This window comes from Condylura cristata, unplaced genomic scaffold, assembly GCF_000260355.1.
Source record: "Condylura cristata isolate star-nosed mole 26May11 unplaced genomic scaffold, ConCri1.0 scaffold00002, whole genome shotgun sequence".
In the NCBI taxonomy this organism is placed as follows: Eukaryota; Metazoa; Chordata; class Mammalia; order Eulipotyphla; family Talpidae; genus Condylura; species Condylura cristata.
Window position 1 is genome coordinate 68983447 of NW_004567103.1, and position 22463 is coordinate 69005909.

The 22463-nt window shown below is 32.3% G+C and overlaps 1 protein-coding gene across 1 annotated transcript in view; it reads left to right on the forward strand.

Moving 5' to 3' along the window:
* Positions 1 to 22463, forward strand: part of LRP1B (low density lipoprotein receptor-related protein 1B) — a 1583276-nt gene that overhangs the window by 993557 nt on the left and 567256 nt on the right. The window contains exon 3 of the mRNA XM_012727834.1: positions 13564 to 13680. Within this exon, the coding sequence (XP_012583288.1) occupies positions 13564 to 13680 (117 nt within the window). The remainder of the gene's footprint in view (positions 1 to 13563; positions 13681 to 22463) is intronic.

Consider the following 22463-nt stretch of genomic DNA (forward strand, 5'->3'; position numbering starts at 1 on the left):
ACCAGGGAGGGCCCCAAAGGGCTTATTTTTAAATTGCTTATTGTAAAGAATATATAATTCAAAAATATCAATTTTATGGCTTGCTTGCTTTTCTCTAGATGTCTCATTCTTCTTTAATGTAGAAGTTATTGTCCAGAAGATACTATAAATAAATAAAAACTTGATTTTTCTTTAAGATTGGAAATTGGGATGTTTAGTCAAAGGACCCTGTGATTGATAGCCAAAAAATTTAAATTGGTATATTATCAGAAGATAAATTCTGGTTTCTTAAGGTTTTCTGTCCTCAAGCTATCAAACAACAGAAATGATTTTCTCTTTAAACATCAACTAGGAAAAATCTAAATCTAAGCCTAAGTAGTGAAGGAAGCTGATAATTGACAATATCTCAAGTAAGGCTTATTGGATGTCAGTTTAAAACAAAAACACTAAAAGACTGTTGACTGTTAACCTGAATAATGATAGAGTGGCAATTAATTAAACTACTATTCTTTAAGTGCCCAGTTTGAAGCAGGACACACACAGATTCAAAAGAAGAAAACGCACCACCTTCAAATTTCTTAACATGTAGTATAGCAGACTTGAAATTAAAAATAGGGAAATGTGCACATCATCAGTGATCAATTTTAGAGATTGTGTGCAAAATATTCGATTGTAGAGATGGTCAGACATATACCAGAGCTCACTTCTCCTTTACTTTGATTTCTCATCCTCACTCTCATTTACTGTTTATAAAGGAATCCTGGGTTTGAATAGGAGATCTGCTCTCATTTCTTTTTTTTTTATTATTTTGGTCATCTCTTTTTTTGGAATTTATTATACCTATCTATAGATATAGATATGAATCAGTATCATTATACACTTATATATTTACAATATTTGTTACTTTAAATGGCCTTATAAAATGGCAACATTAGAGAAATTGATTGCTATTTCAGTACTTTGTTATTGAGGAATATTAAACAGAGAGGGCACATTACTGTCAAGCCCAGGAATAGAGATGGCTTAGAGATAGAAGGAACATATCATCTTTATTCTACTTAAATATTTCAGTCACAGTACTCATTATTTTTCACCTTTAATGTCTAAAATAATCTGTATTTTTTGGCAGCATTTTATTTCCCAGCCTACAAACCCTCCCAAGGCGTTGTGCCTTGGGAAGTAGCTCTTTGAAACAGTTATGGGTCATCACATCCCTTATTCCATTCTTTGCAGCAGGGAAAATTCAAAGATTCAGTGAATGTCAAATATTCCAAAAGTATCACATGTTTTCTCAATATCCTTTATTAGTGGAGTATATATAAGTTGTGTGACAGCTCATCAGTCTAAACCAGTTATCTAGAATAAAGTCTAAAGCCATTCAAAATAAGATGCAAACGTTGGCTTTTGTTTCTCCTAGCAAGTATTAGATCATTCAAACTTTAGATAATTAGAGTTCATGAAACAAAATGATTTCCTCTAAACATGATAACACATTCTCTTCTTTTTCCAGAGTCTACTGTACTAAATCCACAGAGAACAAACTAATAGTAATACTGAGATTTTCAATGAATATCAACTAGCTGAATTACTAACACTTCACCGTGTCCTTTGAGATACACACACACACACACACACACACACACATCCCACTTTATAGATTGAGGATATATGATGAGATAGTTTGAGGAACATAAACTTACTTAAATAATTAACTATACATTAATTTCCCCCTATATGCATACCAGCAAAATAAATATAACCACCTGTGCTGTGTATCTATTACATTATCTTTTCAATTTGATTATTTTTTGTTATCTTAATTGGAGGTAATATAAATCTTGCCGTGTCTCCATAGGTTATTGTGATGATCAACTGAAATTATAAATAAAAGTCCTTTAAAGAGTGAAACTACAAACACTTCGTTTAAAAAAGTATGGTGCTATATTGTTTTTATATTTTTAGTGTCAGTTTAAGAGAAATTTTAGAAATTCTCAGAATAATTCTTGACTAAAAATGTAAAACACTTTTTTTCTGAAATTGTTATCACTACAAAGTTAACATCTTATTATAAAAAAAATTCTGCTTTAACTGAATGTGACCAATGTTGTTAATATACTTTGGCTTTTTTTTTTTAACCTTAGTTAATCCTGGAGAAATATTACCTCACATATGTAAAGCTGATGAATTTCGATGCAGAAACAGACACTGTATCCAAGCCCGATGGAAATGTGATGGTGATGATGACTGTCTAGACGGAAGTGATGAAGATGTAGTGAATTGCTGTAGGTTTACCTTAAAGTATTTTTACATCTTCATAAACTTTGAGTGTGTGAAATAGCCAAGCAGTTTGTGAAAATCTGAAAATATCTTTGATACAAAATGAATTCAGTATTTTTTATACTCAGTGAAACTTTCATATAAAAATTGGACCTTACATTACCTTCTATGTATAGCCTTAAAAGACTGTTATTTCTCTTCCTTCCCCATATTTAATGTTATCAATTTAGTTGCTTCAAAAGTCTTCTTTTCCTATTTTGTCCTTTATGCCCCCATTCTACTGTCAAAGATTGCTCTAAGAGACCCCATGGGTTTCTGCATTTAAAGATGTGGGAAATCAATTTAAGGCCCTTTAAGATAGAATTACTTATACAGAAGGTCACGATCCACTCCATTGCTCCTTGGCAACAGGGCCTTGAAGAAGATCCAGGAAAAGAGTTGTGAGTTTGGAACATGTTATTACCTAATGTCACTGACTTCGTACATGGTCTGAATCTCATATGGGATGCTCAGATAAAAACTAAAGTTTTGACTTCTCCCCTTTAGCTTTTATTTAACTTTTTGTAATTTGCTAGTATAGGGATAATTTCACATGTCTGATAGGGAAAAAGATGTGCCCCACATAGGTAAAAAAAATATACTTTTTAGAATCACTCTAAATATTACTTTGAGAATAGATTTAATTAGTCACTACCTAAATTGTATTGAGATATATAAAATATTTGTATATAGAGACCTGTTAGACCGATTTCTTTGACATTTCATTTTATATAGGTAAATTATTTTTAAAATTATTTTCAGTTAATGAAATTTTACAGGTTACAATGACTGAACTAAATGAGAGTTAATTGGCAGTTCTCCACTTTTCTTTTTTTATAAATCAAGAATAGAAAAATAAAGTTCCATTGGTCAGGATGGATAAAATTGAACTAGGCATAAAAATCATGCAAATAGCTGTGTTTTGGGACAACACTCCAAAATGTGAACCTAAAAAATGATTTAAAATTGTGTATGTTGTAATTAATTCATAATGCAATAATTTCAATACATACATGTAGTACTACTTCTTCACCATTTTTAAATAGAAACTGAAATATCAAATTAGTGTACTTCTTATTTTCAATCCCCCAAAAGACCTATGTCATATTATGTGGATCTGCATATTAAATATTAAGTAATAAATTGATGCAATTAGCCACAACTTTTGCAGGATAATGAACACTTCATCTTAAAGAGAATTTATTATAAAATTTTTTCTACAAGTAATGTACTATATAGTTATTAGATTGTTTCATTCCCTAACTCACAATATTTACTCATGGTTTTAATGTATGTTTTTTATAAAACTGTCCTCTGTACAACACAGTGTCTATGTACAACACAACATTTTCATCACAATATTCATACATCATCCACTATGTCCATGTTTCTATCTCTCTGATTATTCTTTTCAGCAATTTACAAAGAAATTCAATTTTTCTATGAATACAGGATATATTGCATTTTGTATGTTAATCATAGTGTTGAAATTATTAACCAGAATTTTTTTCTGATGTATTTTTTTCTTCATAAACACTCCCCAAAACTACAGCATGGGTTTTTCCCAAATTGTACTTTTCCATTTTACTTCAAGTCCATATTCAATTCTATCAATATATGCTATCTTTTTTGCCACATATTTTTTTTTAATATTTCCCTCCTGTCAATCTTCCAAACCTCTCTTCAGAAGCAATTGCACTGTTATTATTCCAAGCACAATCTGGCCCTTAACTAAAGTCCTCTCATTACACTACCTTTACAATGGTATGTATAAAATAAAAGCTAATTTTATTATCAATAACTTCATGATCAACTAGACAAAGTCCAAAGTACTCCATGCTACATCTTATCCTTAACTTTTTAGCCTTAAATGTCTAATATGAATCTTTTATCTCCTTTGTCTTTGTCAATTTGAGTAACACAGGGAAATTCTCAAAACAAAAATGTCTCTCTGTTTCTCTCCTCTTGGACACTTCACTATGTGTCCCAGTCTATGAAAAACTGTAGTTTGCAATTACTTCCTCAGAGATGGGTGGGTATTTTTCAACATTCTCAAAAATCTCCTTTGTCAAAGGCAGTTGGAGTTAAATACCTCCTATACATTTATTATTATAGTTTGTCAAACTACATTTCAATAATGTTCTTATTTATTATGTCTAAAATAAGAATATCTTCATGAGGAGACGAACATAATATGGTAACATCTTTGTAGTCTTAGAATTTAATACAGGGCCCTCCCTGGTGGTGCAGTGGTTGGAGCACAGCACTGCTGTAGCTAAGCCAAGCCATGGGCACTTCAGTGCAAGTTCAATACCCACCGTGAAGAGACCCACATGGCATAATAGACCTCTTCTGTCTCACCCATTGCTCCTCTGAGAGTGTAGTTTGTCGATCTGCCTGTTCTGCTCCTCACTCTGTCTCTGGTGAACCCTCTCACTACCCATGCTCCTCTGGCCTTTACCCCATTTCTTTGTGCATAAATAAATAAATCTTAAAAATAAAAGAACCTAAGACCTAGAAGGATAAATCAGTATGTAAATGGGACAATCGGAAACTGAACATCTTTTTGCCAACTTCTAGCAGTGTAGTGTCTACTCTAAGCACTGCAGTGATTTTATGCAGCATTATATTTCTGGGGTTTCATGGTTAATATTCCAGCACTACATAATTCATTTTACAGGATTATTTTATATTTAAAGTACTCATAGGCTTTGACCTTGAATTCTATTATTCTACTTTCTCTGCTTTAACTTCTCAACTCCAAATCATGAGCCTATGGATAATACTTGCTCCTCCTTTTTGAACTCCCATTTACATCATTGATGAAAATTGCTAAGGTCCTTGATCAAGTTTTTCTGAAGTGTTCATGCATAATCTCGGTACTTTTAAATGTTGACCCTCTAATATATTGTATGACTTTTATCCTCATGAGGAGCTACTTCTGCTAAAGTACCTGAAGTGAACAGAAAATGTTAATCACTCAAATGCCAGAAAACATAGGCTTTCCACTCAGTTATTTTTTCTCTATGTGAATAAAAACTTCTAAAATGATAAAACCATTTTATCACCAAAGCTACTTTAAGGAATGACTGCTTTCTAGAAAGTGACTATAAATGCATACATTTTGCTATGCAACAGTAAAATAAAATGTCTATTTTTCAAATTTTCAGTAAAGCTAATAACAAATTTATTTTTATCATACAGAAGTGCCACTACCTGGCACAAGGAAAATTACTTCACAAAGAATGTGGAAGTTGTGATACAAATACTGAAGTGCATGTCAATTCAGTTAGGAATTAAGCCTCCAGAATGTAGAAGAAATAATCACAGAAGGTTAACTTTAAGATGGCCCCCTGTTGTGCTTAGATATTGGAGGTTTAATCCTTAGCTGTGCACAGCTTCCCATATGAGGACTGATCTTGTCCTCAGCATATTTTGTTGATGTATGTTTATTTGTTCTTACTAGGGGAGAAAGCTCATGATGATCATTTTTGTTATTATTAAACTTATAAAAGATGTCCTATTTAACATCACCTCCAGGTCACAAGTGATACATTTTTCTTCTCTGCATTTTCTTCCCAGTCTCAAGAAACATTGCATAAACACACAAAGAAAACAATCAGGCTTATTTAATATTTCAAAAGCTATCTGAGTGAATATGTATCTTTATTTTATTTTAAGTTTTATTTGTGTATTTATACACACAGAACTGAGGTACAGGCCAGAGGTGCAGGGGCAGTGAAATAATTCACCAGAGAAAGAGTGGGGAGCAGAACAGGTAGATCGACAAAGTACACTACTGCAGGAGCAGTGGGCAAGACTGGAGAGGTCTGCCACCATGAGTTCTGTCCCCTGGCTGGGGATTAAATTCATGCTGCAGTGGCTCTGGCTAGCTTCCAGTGCTGAGCTTTAACCCATTGTGCCACGAAGGGGCCCCAAATGTGCGGTTTTAAAAAGGGAGTGATTTTGGGCCCTCCCTGGTGGAGCAGCCAGTTAAAGCACAGCACTGAGAAGCTAAAGCCACTTCCGCATGAGTTTGATTCCCGCCTGCCCCAGAGGACATCCACATGGCGTGGTAGACCTCTCCTGACCCGCCTGCTGCTCCCCTCAGCAGTGTACTTCGTCGATCTGCCTGTTCTGCTCCCCACTCTGTCTCTGGTGAAGCCTCTTGCCGCCCCTGATCCTCTGGTCTGTACCCCAGTTCTGTATGCACAAATAAATAAATCTTAAAAAAAAAAAAAGGGGGAGTGATTCTGATATGTATGATGAAATGATTTTGATACATACTTGTTATATTCACATTATAAATTGAGGTTAATGTTAATGTTTCGATTTAAAAATTAAAAATTGCATCACTGATTGTCCTAGGCATAGATAAGCAAGCTTAGTGATATAGTTGGTTTTAGTGATGATATAAAAATAATGTGTATTATTTTATTTGATGTTTAGTTACTTGATATATAAAATAGTAACAATATATTCAATAACATATGAAACAGTGAATCACAGAATTATAGCCTTTATTCTCTATAATTGAGTCAATAGCTTTCCCACAATTGTACCTAAAAATAATTGATAAATTTATCTAACTTTATATAATTAAAGTTGTTTCTCCTTTTCCACTCCTCTCTGGAACCCAGTCAATCATAGCTGTCCAGAAGATCAATTTAAATGCAAGAATAATCGTTGTATCCCCAAGAGATGGCTTTGTGATGGAGCTAATGATTGTGGGAGCAATGAAGATGAATCCAATCAAACTTGTGCAGGTAAACTTTGCTTGTAATAAATGCATGAAGTTGGTCTTCATAAGATTGCAGGTCAATGCTTTGAACTAAGCTGAACTTTCCTAGTGCTGATTATCTGATTATTGCAGTAGTAAATGAATTCAGAGTTTGATGCCACAAAAACTAGAATACAAATTATCTGTTACTTAATCGTTGACCATAACTGCCTTCTGAAGTAATTTGGCACTTTACCCATACGGGTTGACTGTCAATGCACTTCTTGGACAAGACTTTTCCCTGCTAAATCTTACTTGGCAGTAGAGATTGAGGTTTGTTAGCATGCTGTGATGTAGTCTTTCTCACAAAGATGACTATTATTATTATTCTTTTTTTTGCCTTGAAAAAAAAAGTGATTTATGTATTTTATTTAACTGTTGTAGAATATCACTTGAATAGTTTTCTGTTCCTGGCACATTATTTATATTGGGTAGGCTTTGTTTTGTTTTGTTTTGTTTTGTTTTGTTTTGTTTTGTTTCCCTTCTTCATGAAGTCCCAAGACCACTAAGCCTATTTATACTTCCATATAATCTATTCCATTGTAATAAATCTTTGATTCCCTAGCCAGATTCTCATTGAATAGGAATATATAGCTTGTGGTATAACAGGTTGCAACAGATGCCAGAAAGGTCACTATTAGTCAGATAAGTGTTGAAAAATGATACTGATCTCACAGCAATGTTTCTATTTAAATGATGAAGAAAAATAATATAGTTGATGACCTTTTTTGATATGATCAGTAAAAATTGATTAGTTTAATCATTTGTAAGCACTTCAGAATGCAAAAAAAAAAAATGCCTCTCCTTTGCCTTTGCCAAAATGACCTACTAAATAAAAAGTTACTATAAGGTATTAGTGAAAACTAATGTCATTTAAAGGACTGATCTAGAGGTTGATAGAACTGGCTATCTTCTTGTTTTGCCCCTGGATTCATTCTGGAAGGACACACATATCCGAATCCCCATGCACCTTGATTTCCTTGTACATTTCTTTCAGCTCCCTAAAAAGACAAATTAAGTAAAACCTGTTTCCAGAGAGCTTTCACCATGTACTAAACAACATGGACAAGAACCAAATAGTTTCTACTTCAATCCTAACCTACATCTTATACTTTTTTTTATTTTCCTCATAGTGGCATTTACTGAGCTCCCAGGTATATTCTCTTTTCCCTTGATTAAAAGCTTGATCTAATATTTTGAGTACCTAATTATTATTTGTATATTTTGTATGTCTTACTGGCTGTTTCACTAAAGACATGCCTGTAAAGGTCATCTGCCCCTACGCTTGTGTGTGTGTTTTGATTTTTTGTTTTTTATTTAAGGGAAGCTCAATCCACGAGTTCATTTTCTGAGGTCATTTTTGTTTTTTAAAACCAAATTTTGTTATCCCGATCATTAGCTTGCAGTTTAGCTAAGCTCAGTGTAACTGTCCAGGTTGCTATTACCACATGACTGTTCTTTAAGATGACGCATTTTTCAATGCTACTACAATTATTGCTTTAAGATTATGGCTCAAACAGAGACTATGCTTCATTACATCCTAAACAGTTAAAATCTATTTATATCTTAATTTAAAAAGCATTATTGACTCAATTTGCAATACCATATCTTCTTCATTTCTATTAAATTTTAAGTATGCTTTTTCTCTACATGGTTTTTAAAGGGGTATTTGAGATTGACTAGCTACAAATAGTATAAAATTGTGAATGTTATACATAAAGTTAAATAATTAAAAATTGAATCATCTGAACTAGTGAAATTTCACTACAGTAGTACATTAGGAAGTAGAATTCAAGTAGTTTTCTCCTCAAGTTACACTTTTAGTGATGCCAGCTTAAAAAAAAAAAAAAAGTAAGTTTTAGTTTTAGTTTTAAAACTAAGTGTATTTTATGACAATGCACTATTTTTTTTTACTGAAATTAGTAAGTAGGTCATAGAGCAGCTTATGGAAAATGATGGAAGGTCAATTTCTCTTGCATTTCTACACACTTGTAGAAAGCTTATGTATGAGTATGTATCCTAAATAAGTTTTTCTATATGATTATTATGTAATTTAATCCATTTCTCTGTATCCTTAGTATTGTGACTATATCTTATTTAAAGAAAAATCCTTCCCTAGAAGAAGAAAATTTCTTAATTTATTCCTGTAGTAATTATCCCTTAAATGTTTACTACTTAAGTAAATATTTACCACAAGATTGGAGATACAATAAGGAAAAATAAATGATGCTTTTCTTTAAGAGTGAAGCTAGGTAGAAAAATATAAACAGATATTCTAATGTAATATCCAAGTGTTTAAATGAAATACATAGTGGCACCAAAAAGAACATCTAGTTTAGTTGTTTCCCTGGCAATCAGGGAAATATTCACGATAAGAGATTTCCAAGTGAAGTCTTAGAGAAAAACTATAAGAAATATTTAACTTAACAGTTGAGGTCATTCAACTAGGAAAAATAAATAAACTTATAAACTGAAGTATTGCCAATATTGTGAGGAACAAAACAACTAATGCAGGAACTCTAACAAGACACTGTGCTATGAGAGTAAAGATATATATATATATATATATATATATATATATTTACATAATGAAATGCTATTCATAATTATAATGAGTAAACTCAATCTAAAATAAGAAGAGGATAACATTTCTAATGTAATGCTAACCAAAAACTAAGTTCTAGTACCATTTATACGCTATACAGTAATATAAAACATTCATATTTGCAAATTGATTTACAAATGTGAAAGAATAGGGTTGAGGATATCTTGAAATGAAAAAAAATAAATAGCCCCTAGAAAATGAAGGAAATGTGATTTAAGAAAGAGAACATAGAGAATTTCAAATGTTAACTAATACTCTTTTTTTCTTAAAAAAAGTATCAGCAAATATAGAAAACATCAAAATTTGATATAACTGTATTATGGCAAATAGATATTACTTTTATTTTTTCATATAATTTTTTGGATTATCAAAATATTTTTATGGCACTAATGGAACTGATAGGTATAGATTATTGAGGATGAGGTGAAGCAAATAGAGAATGTGCCTGGAAGGAAACAGAATACACAGAGGCAGATAAGTAGTGACATAGTTAGGTGCTTGGCAGTTGTTTGCACTCAAAACAGAAATAGGTATATTTATTAACATGTAAGGGAGATAAGCCAAAGATGAGAAGTAGTAAGTTCTGAATTCCTTTTATCCTTATTGCAACAATGCCTATTGGATTCAAATTTAGGCAACTTCATAGCAGCATTTTCCCCCAGTGGAAAACTCTGGCTTATTTACATTTTTTTTTGTTTGTTTTGTTTTTCTCAGATCCTTACAAGTTTTGATGAAATAAATTTTAGATAGATATAGTTGGATTAGGAAAACCTGATATGTAAAATTCCAGATTTTTTGCAAGATAACTTTTGATCTGACACTGACTTTGTTTAAATAAAATGCAGAAATTATAAGTATAGTTATTTTATGTTCTCTTCTCCATTTCTTTATTGTTTCTGAGCATTGTGGTTTCTTTCTTTTTTTGTTCTCTTATATAACTACAAGAGAAGTATAATTAATAATGCATAGAAAAATAATTCACATTGTGACAGTGGATTTCTGATTCACTGTTATATAAACAAATCCACAAAGGAGGTGTACATTTCCTCTTCATTAGAGCAGTATTTCTAAAAATTAGAGCTCTCTAGGGCTGTTATGCTAATTTCACTTGCAAACTAATTTAGATCTAAGGGAGATAGGAGCTGAAAAGTAAAGGTTTTGGTCTTTTTGATACAAACCCAGTGATTAGAATGGGATAAATAGTCAACCTGGTTATATCAGTGCTTGTAGATTCATAGAATGACACATCTTTCACATCTGAAATCAGTTAGATTTGTCTGTTACACTAAGCATGTCATTTTCTCCATGATTAGAACAGGCAATGATTCATATATTTTTCAAGGTATTGTATCCTTTAACAATAAGTCAGTAAATTTCTTTGGAGTAATAGGTCATAACAGCTCTTCAAGATTCAAAGTTAATGAGATGACCACAAATTCCCACACTGTCACATTGTGGCACAGGTCACACACAATATGAGATAGTTTCATAGAAATGCTGTCTCATTCTCTCTGATCACATAGTTTCCCTGGTGATAGAAACAGTCCCAGAAAACTTTACTAAAAGTAAACCCAAGGGAATATGTTGACATAAGAACATCAAATAAAATAATATGGTATGGGAATCTTAATATATTTTATTATGATAAACTATGATTTATTAAAGATAGAAATATGTGATATAATTTTATTTAAAGTGAGAAAGCAAAATAGAATAAAGGAGTAAAATAGGTAGAGAATACATAGAGAGGAAAAGACGATATAGGAAAAAAGGAAAAGTGGAGAAAAGTAAGAAAGGGTGTTTTAAATTTCTCTTGAAGATTACACAGTAAAAAAGTACTGCAACCAGTGAAACAACATAGGACATAAGATAAAAAAAAAAAAAACAAAAAAAAAAACAAGGTGTTCAGAGACAGAGTGGGGAACAGAACAGGCAGATGGAGGAAGTACACTGTTGAGGGGAGCAGCGGGTGGGTCAGGAGAGGTCTGCCACACCATGTGGTCACCTCCGGGGCAGGCGGGAATTGAACTCATGCAGAAGTGGCTCCAGATTCTCAGTGCTGTGCTTTAACCCACTGCGCCACCAGGGAGGGCCCTGTTCATCTTTTTTATTGCTCCATGCTCTCCCATTTCACAAGTTAATTAATACCAACATCTTGTCTCTTCTCTAAGCTAATGCAAACATATAAGAAAATTGTCCAAGTAGACATACTTTTATTAAAATTACCTAGGAGCTTTATTGACTTAGTATACATAATAGGAAAAATAACAAGAAATCTATAGAATTAGCAAAATGAGACAATTTAAAAGTGTAATATTACTGAAAATTTCAACAATGGAAATTTGAGAAGACTTTGTATGTGATGGGTTACTTATAATTAGTTCATTTATAATAAACAATTTATAAAAATAAAAAAACAGTTACAATAAAAATATTTTATACTGAAGACCCTTATCAACAAAAGCAAAGCAAATACATAGTATACTGATATTTCTGGTGTAACTCTTAATATAGACACTGAGATTAGAAATGGTATCTCCAATTCACTAGATCAAGTAATCTTATTAGTTTTCAGCATTAATGGTGATCTTTACACTGTGAGTATACTTTGATTTAAAGGAAATAGCTAGTATATAACATTTTCAGATTTTTTTTATGTGCCTGCTGAACAGTCTCATGGGTGTTTTAGCATATGTTGATGAGTTGACTTTGAATCACTCCAGGGTATTCTAATCACTCCAGGGTCTTCTGGTGAAACAGAAACTTCCTTATGATTCTCAAGCTCAGGAAACAAGAGAAAATCTACAAACTAAGCAATGTTCTTATATCTTAAATATGGAAACCATTTTATGCTTCTCATCAGTCTAACACTCATCTAATCAAATATTCATTGGTCTGAGATCCTCTTCCCAACATTTCCAACTCCTATCTATAGTCAGTGAAAAGAAACAGTAGGTGGGATAACATGCTTATGAAGACAAATCTTTAGTTTAAGGAACAAACCAAAAGAAAAGCAAATATTTAAAAATAATTACATGTATAATAATGTAAAGCTAGGGGTAAGAGGAAGGAAACTATTCACCCTTTCATGTTTTCACAGTTCACTATTTGTAATAGAAATGACAGTCAAATTCCTTACAGAATATAACCTTTTTTACTAAATAATTTTAATGGCTGCCTTTGGCTAACATAGAAGGTAAGATTTTATATGTGGGTTAATCCTTAAGAGAGCCCAAAGCAAAGTGTGTTGATTTATTTTTATTAAAATGTATGTTTTTTATAACTATATTGAAAAGTGAGTTAAAAATCCATGCAAACAATAAATGTGTATTTTAGAAGGTATGCAGTGCACTCCTGCTCTGTTCAATTGATCCTTTAGGTAAAGAAATTAATCAATTGAAAATACTAATGGAAAAGGACAACTCTGAACCCATGACTATAAACTAGGTGCCATGAGACAGAATACAATCCCCCTGCCTTCCTCATGGCAAGTTTTCTTAGTTTGTTGGCAAATGTACTGCAAAATTCTTTCTTCTTAACTACAAGTTGGATGAAATTTAATTCAGCCATATATTCATAAGCATGCACTAGCACAAAATTTAAAATAATGAATTCATAACATTCATTTATGGTCGTGTGAGAGGATTACTGAAAATCTTGTCACTGAGCTGTCACTCTAATTGAAGGTCAAATCTTGTGAATTTTAGTGAAGACAAGCAATCTGGCATTGTCAAAAATTAAGAGAAAAAGTGCTGTTTAATGTTTTATCTAGTAAAGCAATATAATATTTTATGTAAAAATTTATATTGTGTGATTTATATTTTCCCTAATGTTCTTCAAAAGCTTCTAAATATATTTTTTGTACATTCATTGACCATCATAGCCAGAACTTGCCAGATAGACCAATTTTCTTGTGGAAATGGGCGCTGCATTCCAAGAGCATGGTTGTGTGACAGGGAAGACGACTGTGGTGACCAGACAGATGAAATGGCATCTTGTGGTAAGTGTGAGTGAAGCATGCTGTTAGAAGGGGCTGTGTCAAGAGTCTTTTACTACAGTCTTTCTCAAAAGTCTATTTATTTCTTTATAAATCTAAGTTCACAAGTCAGGAGATCTGTTGCTTTTTATTACTGCCTTTGGGCCTGAGTGTATACTTTCATGATAACTTCAGAATATATCCCATGCTTGAGGCAGTAACCATATCCACTGCTAAAATAAATGGATCCAAACATTGCAAGTTTTATTAGGAAGTGCTTATTATGAGACTAACGGACATTCTCAAATGTTCATTATTAATCTTATGTCTACAATGATTAAATTTTTCAAACAGGATAGCTCATTGAGTGACATTCAGAGTAAATGAGGACATGTTTCTTGTTGGCAGGCATCTGGTATATTGTTGAAGCAATATCAATTATGTATAGTGAAACATAATATGGGGAGTGAACCAGGTTAAAATTATTCCAGGCAAGTTTATGGGTTTTCAAATTTACTGTGGCAAATGTTATTAGAAATTAGGGAAAACATATGTGTGTGTGTGCATGTGTGTATGCAAAAAAACATAACTAGCATAACTGTTAATATATATATATATAGTTGAATACATATTTTAATAATGTGGTCCTATGTTAATAATACTTATAACAGTTAGAAAATAAGTGTGTTTTAAAACTTCTCAGTTGAAGTGATTCTCTTAGGGAATTCATTCTCTCTTTACCTAAACATTTCTTTAAAAATCTTTCATTGCACTGGACTATTGAGTTTTTAACCTCTGAATAAAGTATAGAGTTGATGGTATTATTAAACATGCATATGTAGATGATCAAGTCCTGCTCCAAAAAAAAAAAAAAAAGTGTTGAGCAGTATATCATCTCTCTTTCCCAATAGTCAGATTAATCATGTAGTCCAAAAGATGGTTGGGTTTCTTGGTAGATATTTCCATATTTTAGGATTTCTTCTCTGTTCTCAGCATCTTCATCCATGGCATACCAGAAATACTATGAGTGACCTATAAAATTAAGTACAGAGACTGCGAAATCAGAGTCTCCATTCAGATAAAAAAATTCTTTAAAAACAATCTAGGGTAAGACATAAGTAAATTCATTAAGAGTATTTCAACTAGATCTTTGACCTTATGATTGTTTTAGAATAAGAACTTTTATTTGAATTATAGCAAGAGACAAATAAAACAATTCCAATAATAATGAAAATAATTATACCAGTGATCTTACATACCTTTAATGAGGAAAAAAAAAAAGACTGGTGCAGACTTATAGGCATGAATTTTGCAATAAATATATGCATAAATATTGCCATCCACATTTTATAGGTAAGGGAAAAAACATTTAGAGATAGCTAACAACTTGTTTAGATCACAAGTTAAATTAATAACAGGGCTTGCTAATGAATCAGGTATACATCAAACTAAAACTTAACCATTTTAAGGTTGATTTGGGGGACCATGAACAGATTGTGCAATGTGGTCAGATAATGGCATTTTATATATCCACAAATATATTATGCACAAACACCTATAGTGAGTTTCATTTATCGTTGTGTATTAAATATTTTAACATCTAATGGGGAGGAAATCTGATCTAAGTTTTGCCTATTACATAAGTAGGTTTAACCATAGAATAGTACTCAAAGAAGATGCTATCAATTTAGTTACACATGAACTCCATAAACAACTTCTGTAGTGTTTAAGAACTAAAGTTTTACAGTGAAAATAGTATTAATATTTATATTCAGAAACATGAAATCTATGATTATAAATATCTGCAGTAGTTATTTGGAGCTGAAGTTACTGTAACTGAGGGTCAAATTTTCAGTGTTACTTGCTCACACCTATTTACAGAACTAAATCATTTTATTTGTATTTGCATTTGCAACCAGTTAATTGTACATTCTATGTTATGATTACATTTGGGCAAACACAGATTTGGAAAAGCCCTTGAGGAGTCTTAATATTTAAACAAACTTAACTTTTCTAGTAGTTTTCACATGTTGAAAGAATAATTTGTAAATTAAAACTACAAGTAAGAGAGGGTGCATTAAAATGGTGAAGACTGTTAGAAGTCCATACTTTCAATAACATCTAGAATTTCAATCTTGGGGTCTCCCTGTTGATGCAGTTATTAAAGTCAGAGCTATCAAGCTCTCCACGGCACTGCTGCATGAGGTTGAGACCCAACCAGGGAACTGACCCACATGGTGAAGCAGACTTCCCTCTTTTGCATGCTGCTTCCCTCAGTAGTATATTTCAGTCTGTCTGCTTGTTCTCACCTTCAATTTGTCTGTGATAAATCTTCTCAAACCCCCACCCTGCACCTCTGGGTCTAGTGGCCTAGACCCCAGGTTTTTTAAAGTAAATCTTAAAAAAAAAATAGAATTGTTAACCTCACATCAAAAATAAAAATTAGAATTTTTCTTAACATTAGTTGTTAGCAAAAGAATCAAATGTGCATCTTTAAATTTATTTGTACATACTTTACTCCAGATTTATTACATATATATCTCTGAGAGTGGGATCCAAGAATCAGCATTTTTCAAAATTTGTTTTAATTAGGATAATATTTGGATACCTCCATCAAATCAAGTTTCAACATGGTTTGTGCTTTCCATGTAATATAAAGTATACTCAGTGGGAGGTCTGTTAATTCAAGGTAGCAGTTCTCAAATAAGCATATTCCAGAACCTCCTAAAGGATTTGTTAAAAAAAAATAACAAAATGCTCATCCATAGTCTCTTGAACAATATTCTTGTTCAAGAATGTATAATTTCTTACAAAATTAATATTGATCTTCACATACTGGTACAGAGACCACAGCTTAGGAAAGACCAGCAGCCCAGGAGAGTACCTTTTTCTCTACATCTTCTCCAGCATTTGTTGTTGTTAGTTGTTTTAAGATGTGCCATTCTCACTAGGGTGAGGTGATACCTCATTGTGGTTTTAATTTGCATCTCCCTTATTCTAAGTGATGTTGAACATTTTTTCATATGCTTGTTGGCCATCTGCATTTCCTCTTTGGAGAAGTATCTTTTTAGCTCTTCTGCCCATTTGTTGATGGGGTTGTTTACATTATTTTTGTTGAGCTTCATCAGTTCTTTGTTGAAAATACAAATATGTTAAATAAACTTACATTTTTCCTTTCAGCAAAAACACATTTAGTTATTTATTTAAACTCCAATAATCTTTGGGTGATCAACTTCCAAATCTCTCAGCATAGTTTATGTTAAAAGCTTAAATAAATTGGAAATTTCTATTTGTTCAAATGTCTTTATTTTAAAAAATATGTATAGTTGTTAACAGACAAAAGAGCAATAGGGTATAAATAATAATCCACTAACATTTGCAATGTCAACACTGTTCCACTTAATTGATATTAATATTTGATAATTATGAAGATAGTAGGATTCTCTCTCATGTTCTTGTAACTGGAATTGGAATTTTATGCCATATTGTCAAAAAGCAGAGTGTCAGAAAGTGAGTTGTCATGTATCAGAAACAGATAGAAGAAAAAGGGAATGACTAACAAAAATAATTATCTCCTAGTTAAATCAATGTAAATTGTATGAAAGATATTTTCAAGTAGATTTATAGCAAACCAAAGTTCTTGATGAAGTATACTACTTCTTCAGAAAAACTGTGTATGTGTATAACAAGTTTAATAAACGTTATTGACCTAGCAGAGATTGCCATGAAATATGATGAGCACTGCTTTCAATTGCCTTGCCACTCCTTAATAACATTTTGGCAGACACATGATTCTGGTTACTTTGAGTTTCTGTAAATTGATCCAACTTATTTTGAAACTCTAGTATTATGTCTTAGTCAAAGCTTTCTTCTCTCTCCTTGCCTGCTAGATCTAATGTTCAAGGAAGTTGGATGAGAGAAGAATGTGTTGTTTTTCACTCTACTTCTCTGTCCTCTTCTAACCTTAGCTCTTCCAGAAGAGGGGACAGATGGAGGAAACTGATACAGCTTTTTAAGCAGGTCTAGTGGTTATCTTTTATCTGTTTCTCTGAATATTGCAGCTCTCTGACATGATAAATGTAGCTCCCTTGAGAGGCTCATCTGTGAGATCCTCATGGAGCCCTGACCTAAGGTCTCAGTCCTCTTCAGAGTTCCCGAACTTCCTCTTTCTTCTCTATTCTCACTTCTCCCTTTGTCAGAGTTCCTTCACATCTAAAATTCTTTCATCTTACAGTCCACATCATTGCTATCATAGATGCTATATCTTGTAGTGTTAAATTGCTGAAATTGCTTTGCTTGGTGGCTGCCCTCTTACTTTTGTTGCTAATGACACATACATGAAAGTTTTGCTTTCTTCTGTTAGGTGCAACCTTACCAGTTTTATTATTATTTTTTTTATCCCTCACAAATGTGAACAAATTGTTCCCCTGGTAACCCATCTTTTGAAGCTACCACTGCTTTCTTCTCTAGATACAAGATAAAATCATCAGTCTACTTTCTATACAACATACAATCAGTTCTCTTTTATTATATACACACAAAACCCCATTAATGAAATGCACAATATCTTGAATTCACTATTTTCTCCATAACATTTGTCCACTGGTCTCTACATGAGGTCAACTTGAAGAGTATGCTTCTATCCAAGGGGTGGTTCCATGCAGTGTGTTTTCTGTATAGAACTGAGGGTGTTTAGGGTCTCTTGCTCTTGGTTTCCCAACACAATGGCAAACAAATGAAACAAAATAAACAAACCTGAGCTTACATGTATTTGTTTACTTAACTCACTCATCTCTCTTTTTCTCTCCTTCTCTCTCTCTCTCTTTCTCTCTCTCTCTCTGCTTCTCCAAATCTATTTTTTATCTTCTCTTATTTAGTCTACTAGTTCACACACACACATACACACTTATTTATTGCATCACCAGTCTGAAAGAATACCAAAAACACCCATTTTAGCACTCAAATTATAAATCAGGAAATTGGAGCATTGAAAATTGTGAGTCCAAAATTGCAGAATGAGCTTAAAGATGTGACCGGCATTGGGAATGATGTTTGTTCTCTCCTAGTTGTCTATTCCAAAGAATCACAAAGTGTGGTAGGTGACTATAGATGACATCTAATTTGACTCCTTATTCTATATTATAAAATGTCTAAAACTTTCCTTAGGGATGCCTATCCAGTCTTTGTTTTAATATTCTAGGAACAAAATTTGTCATTCTTCAAGGTAATTTTTGATGTTGAACAGTAATCTGTTATCAGACTATTCTTCCTTCTCTTTGTCTCCTAAGATGGTCTACCTACATATACTCGCTTTTCCTCTGAAGCTACAAAATCTGAATATATACTAGTCCACAGGATGACTTTTTAATATAAGAATACCTTTACTCCCACCAAACACTTCTTTTTCACAAGTAAAACACACTACTTCCTTCAACTGTTCCTCACATGATATATGTGACAGATATGCTCTACCAATTGCTCTATTATACTTAAACATGGATTTTTAATGATCTTTATAAAATCAGTTGTTTCAATGGGAAATTTATATATAAGGGATTTAAAATTTCAGCTTTGCAACATGAAAATTCTACAGAGCTGTTGCACAACAAAATGACTATACTTCATACTACTGAACTATATACTTCAAAGTTGTAAATTTGATGATTTTAGCTCAATTTAAATGTATATATATATGACTTAGAATTAAACAGAACATAGTATCCTATATGTGGCATTTTTTTCAAGAGTGTAGTAGATTTATTACATTCAATAATTCAGATTATAAAATTTTGTTAGTAATCTTAAATGGTAGTGTTATTATGTAAATTACATGGACTCTCAATCAATTAAATAGCTAAGTTTTTCTAATAGACTAATATGAGTGCATCTAGTGTTTACATTTCAAAGGTCATTTAATTTTACTTGTTGGCTTTCTGATTTTTCTTTATTCTCATTGTAGAATTTGTCTGCTGGCAAGGTCTTTTCCACTTCTCACTGTCACTCTTACACTTCTATCCTCCTATAACACCACTGAAACTTTGCAACTTTAAATCCATAATGTATGCAATGTCTGGCAATTTGTGTAATTTAAAAAGTTGGTAAGCAAAACTTTGAAAGCTGTAACCAATTCATGGTAAAGGAAGCATGAACCTTTCAGCAAACAGTTACAAACCTCCTTCTGGGGAAAATTTATTCAATAAATGCAATGCTGTGGGTAGTTTTTTTTTTGTTTTTTTGTTTGTTTGTTTTTTTATCAACAGCTCATCCATTTAAATTTCCTGTCTGCATGTATAATATATTAATTTAAGATTTCTCAAAAACATTGCTGAAAACACTGGGTACTCTATATCATTTATATATGTATGTAAACATTTTTATTTACAAAGCAATGGAGTTAATCTGTTGTGATTTGATGTTTCATATTGATAAGAAAATAGTATTTTTCTAAATGTAAGAAAATATTTTAGCATATTTTTAAAGACATTTATATATTCTTTTTAAATAAAATTTGCATTCATTTTAGAATTTAGACATTTACCTTTTTCAATTTGATTTTGTTTTTTTCATCTTCCAAATATTCCAAGATCACTTTAATGTTCTGAGATCAAAAATATTTGATGTTATTTATTTATTGTGTAAGTTGTCTCAATTTGAAAATAATCATTTTTAGTAGGTGCTCTATTTTTCTTTCTTTGATTTAGATTACAAGTTTAATTTCCTCTCAATTATGTTTTTCTTTACTGTCCAATCTGGCAATAATTATTTTTATTAAAATGATATAAAGCACAAAAATTGAGAAGTTCTATTTCTTGCCTGTTTCCTGCAGGTTTATGTTTTTTATACCAGATGGATTGTTCTGTTTTTCTGGTCCCATGTATTTATATTTAAATATTCATAGGGTTTTGTTTGGAAATGTTATGTAAACTTTGTTAAGTTGTTTGCTTGTTATTTTTATAATTATGTGCCAGGTTTTTACATATGCCTTTGGTTATAATTTCTTCCCTGTATATATTCAACTAATAAGGCTCTGTCTGTAGAAAAGTGGGAGGTTAAGCAAATCATGGTGCTGTATATTGAAAGCCACAGGCAGAAATTACTGGTATTATAAATATTTAAAACCACTGACAATGTAACAGGTAAAATGAATAGTATACATTGCTAATTTGATTTTCTTTTTTTGTTATTTTTAGTGAGATTAAATTTCTACTGATTTTTTTTAGTTATTCTTTATTTTTTATGTTTGAAATTGTATTTCATGACTTTTTATTTCAACTGGGTATTTTTTTAATTATAACTTACTTTAAAATTTGTTAAATTTTATGAAAATATTTGTGTTGTACTTGTAATAATCCTTACTGTTCTTATATACAACAAATTATTTCCCTGTTGGTTGTCTTTTAAAGTTAACTTTCAACTATATAAATTTTGTTGTTGTATAAGAATTTTTTTATTTCTTGTACTTAATAAGAGATCTTTAAAATAATGCAGATTCTAGTTTCTTGACCTAACTGAACATTATTCCAACACCTTCCTTAAGATACTAATCACTGGAGGTGATTTTGATTATAAAGATTTCCAGACTCCTATATTTCTTCCTCAAATATTCCCACTCAGTAAGTCTTAGATAAAGAGTCCAGAAATCTGTATTTTTAGAAAAGTAGAAAAGTACTTTATATGATTCAGAGAATCTAGAGACCAGAGAATTTAAAATCTGTGATTTCAATATAACCAACAAGCTAGATTATATATATATATACACACTGATGGTAAAAAAAAAAATACCACAATATGATGACTTAAAAAAAAAAACAGAAATAGGCCCTCCCTGGTGGCACAGCAGGTTAAAGCACTGCACTGAGAAACTAAAGCCACTTCCGCATGAGTTTGATCCCCGCCTGCCCCGGAGGTGACCACGTGGCGTGGCAGACCTCTCCTGACCCACCCGCTGCTCCCCTCAGCAGTGTACTTCGCCAATCTGCCTGTTCTGCTTCCCGCTCTGTCTCTGGTGAATCCTCTGATCCTCCGCATCTCTGGCCTGCACCCCAGTTCTGTACGAATAAATAAATAAATCTTAAAAAAAAAAAAACATATATTATCTTACAGTTTTGGAGGACAGAATTCCAAAATCAAGTTTCAGCAGTTCCACTGAAATTGCTAAGGCAGAAACTTTCCTGTTGTTGGTGACCTCTGACAAGACTTCTATATGGCAGCATAATTCCAGTATCTTGTCTTCATCTTCATATGACCTTCTTAATGTGTGTCTGTCAAAGTTCCCACATCTTTCTTAATAAGGACAGCAGTCATTGGATTTAGTGTCCACCCTTGCTATAGGATGTTCCCATCTTCAGACCTACAGTATAGGATGTGCTCATCTTTAGACCCACAGTCTTCACCTGTGAAGATTTTGTCAAAATAAGTTCACACTCACAGATAACCAGAGTTCAGAATTGCGTATAGCTTTTTTATACATATAGTTGAACCCCCATACTTGGAAATCTGTTATGTCCTATACCACTGTGAATTATAATGTAGGATCATCCCCCTAATACTTATTATTCATTTTCTGCATCCTGGTTAACTCTTAACAAATGTTTCATTGCATCCTTCCAACCCTCAGAAACTCTTGCTTTTCCATGGAATGAAGAAAACTGCACACCAGAAGTAATTTCCTACCAAATCAGCCACTTGGCAATGATTCTAACTGCCTATATGCTGCTGTCAGAAATGCAGTCCTTTATATTTTTGTCAAGAGTAAATATGGATTGTTCAGAGATTTCAGCAGGATTGACTTCCTTATTGGTTACACA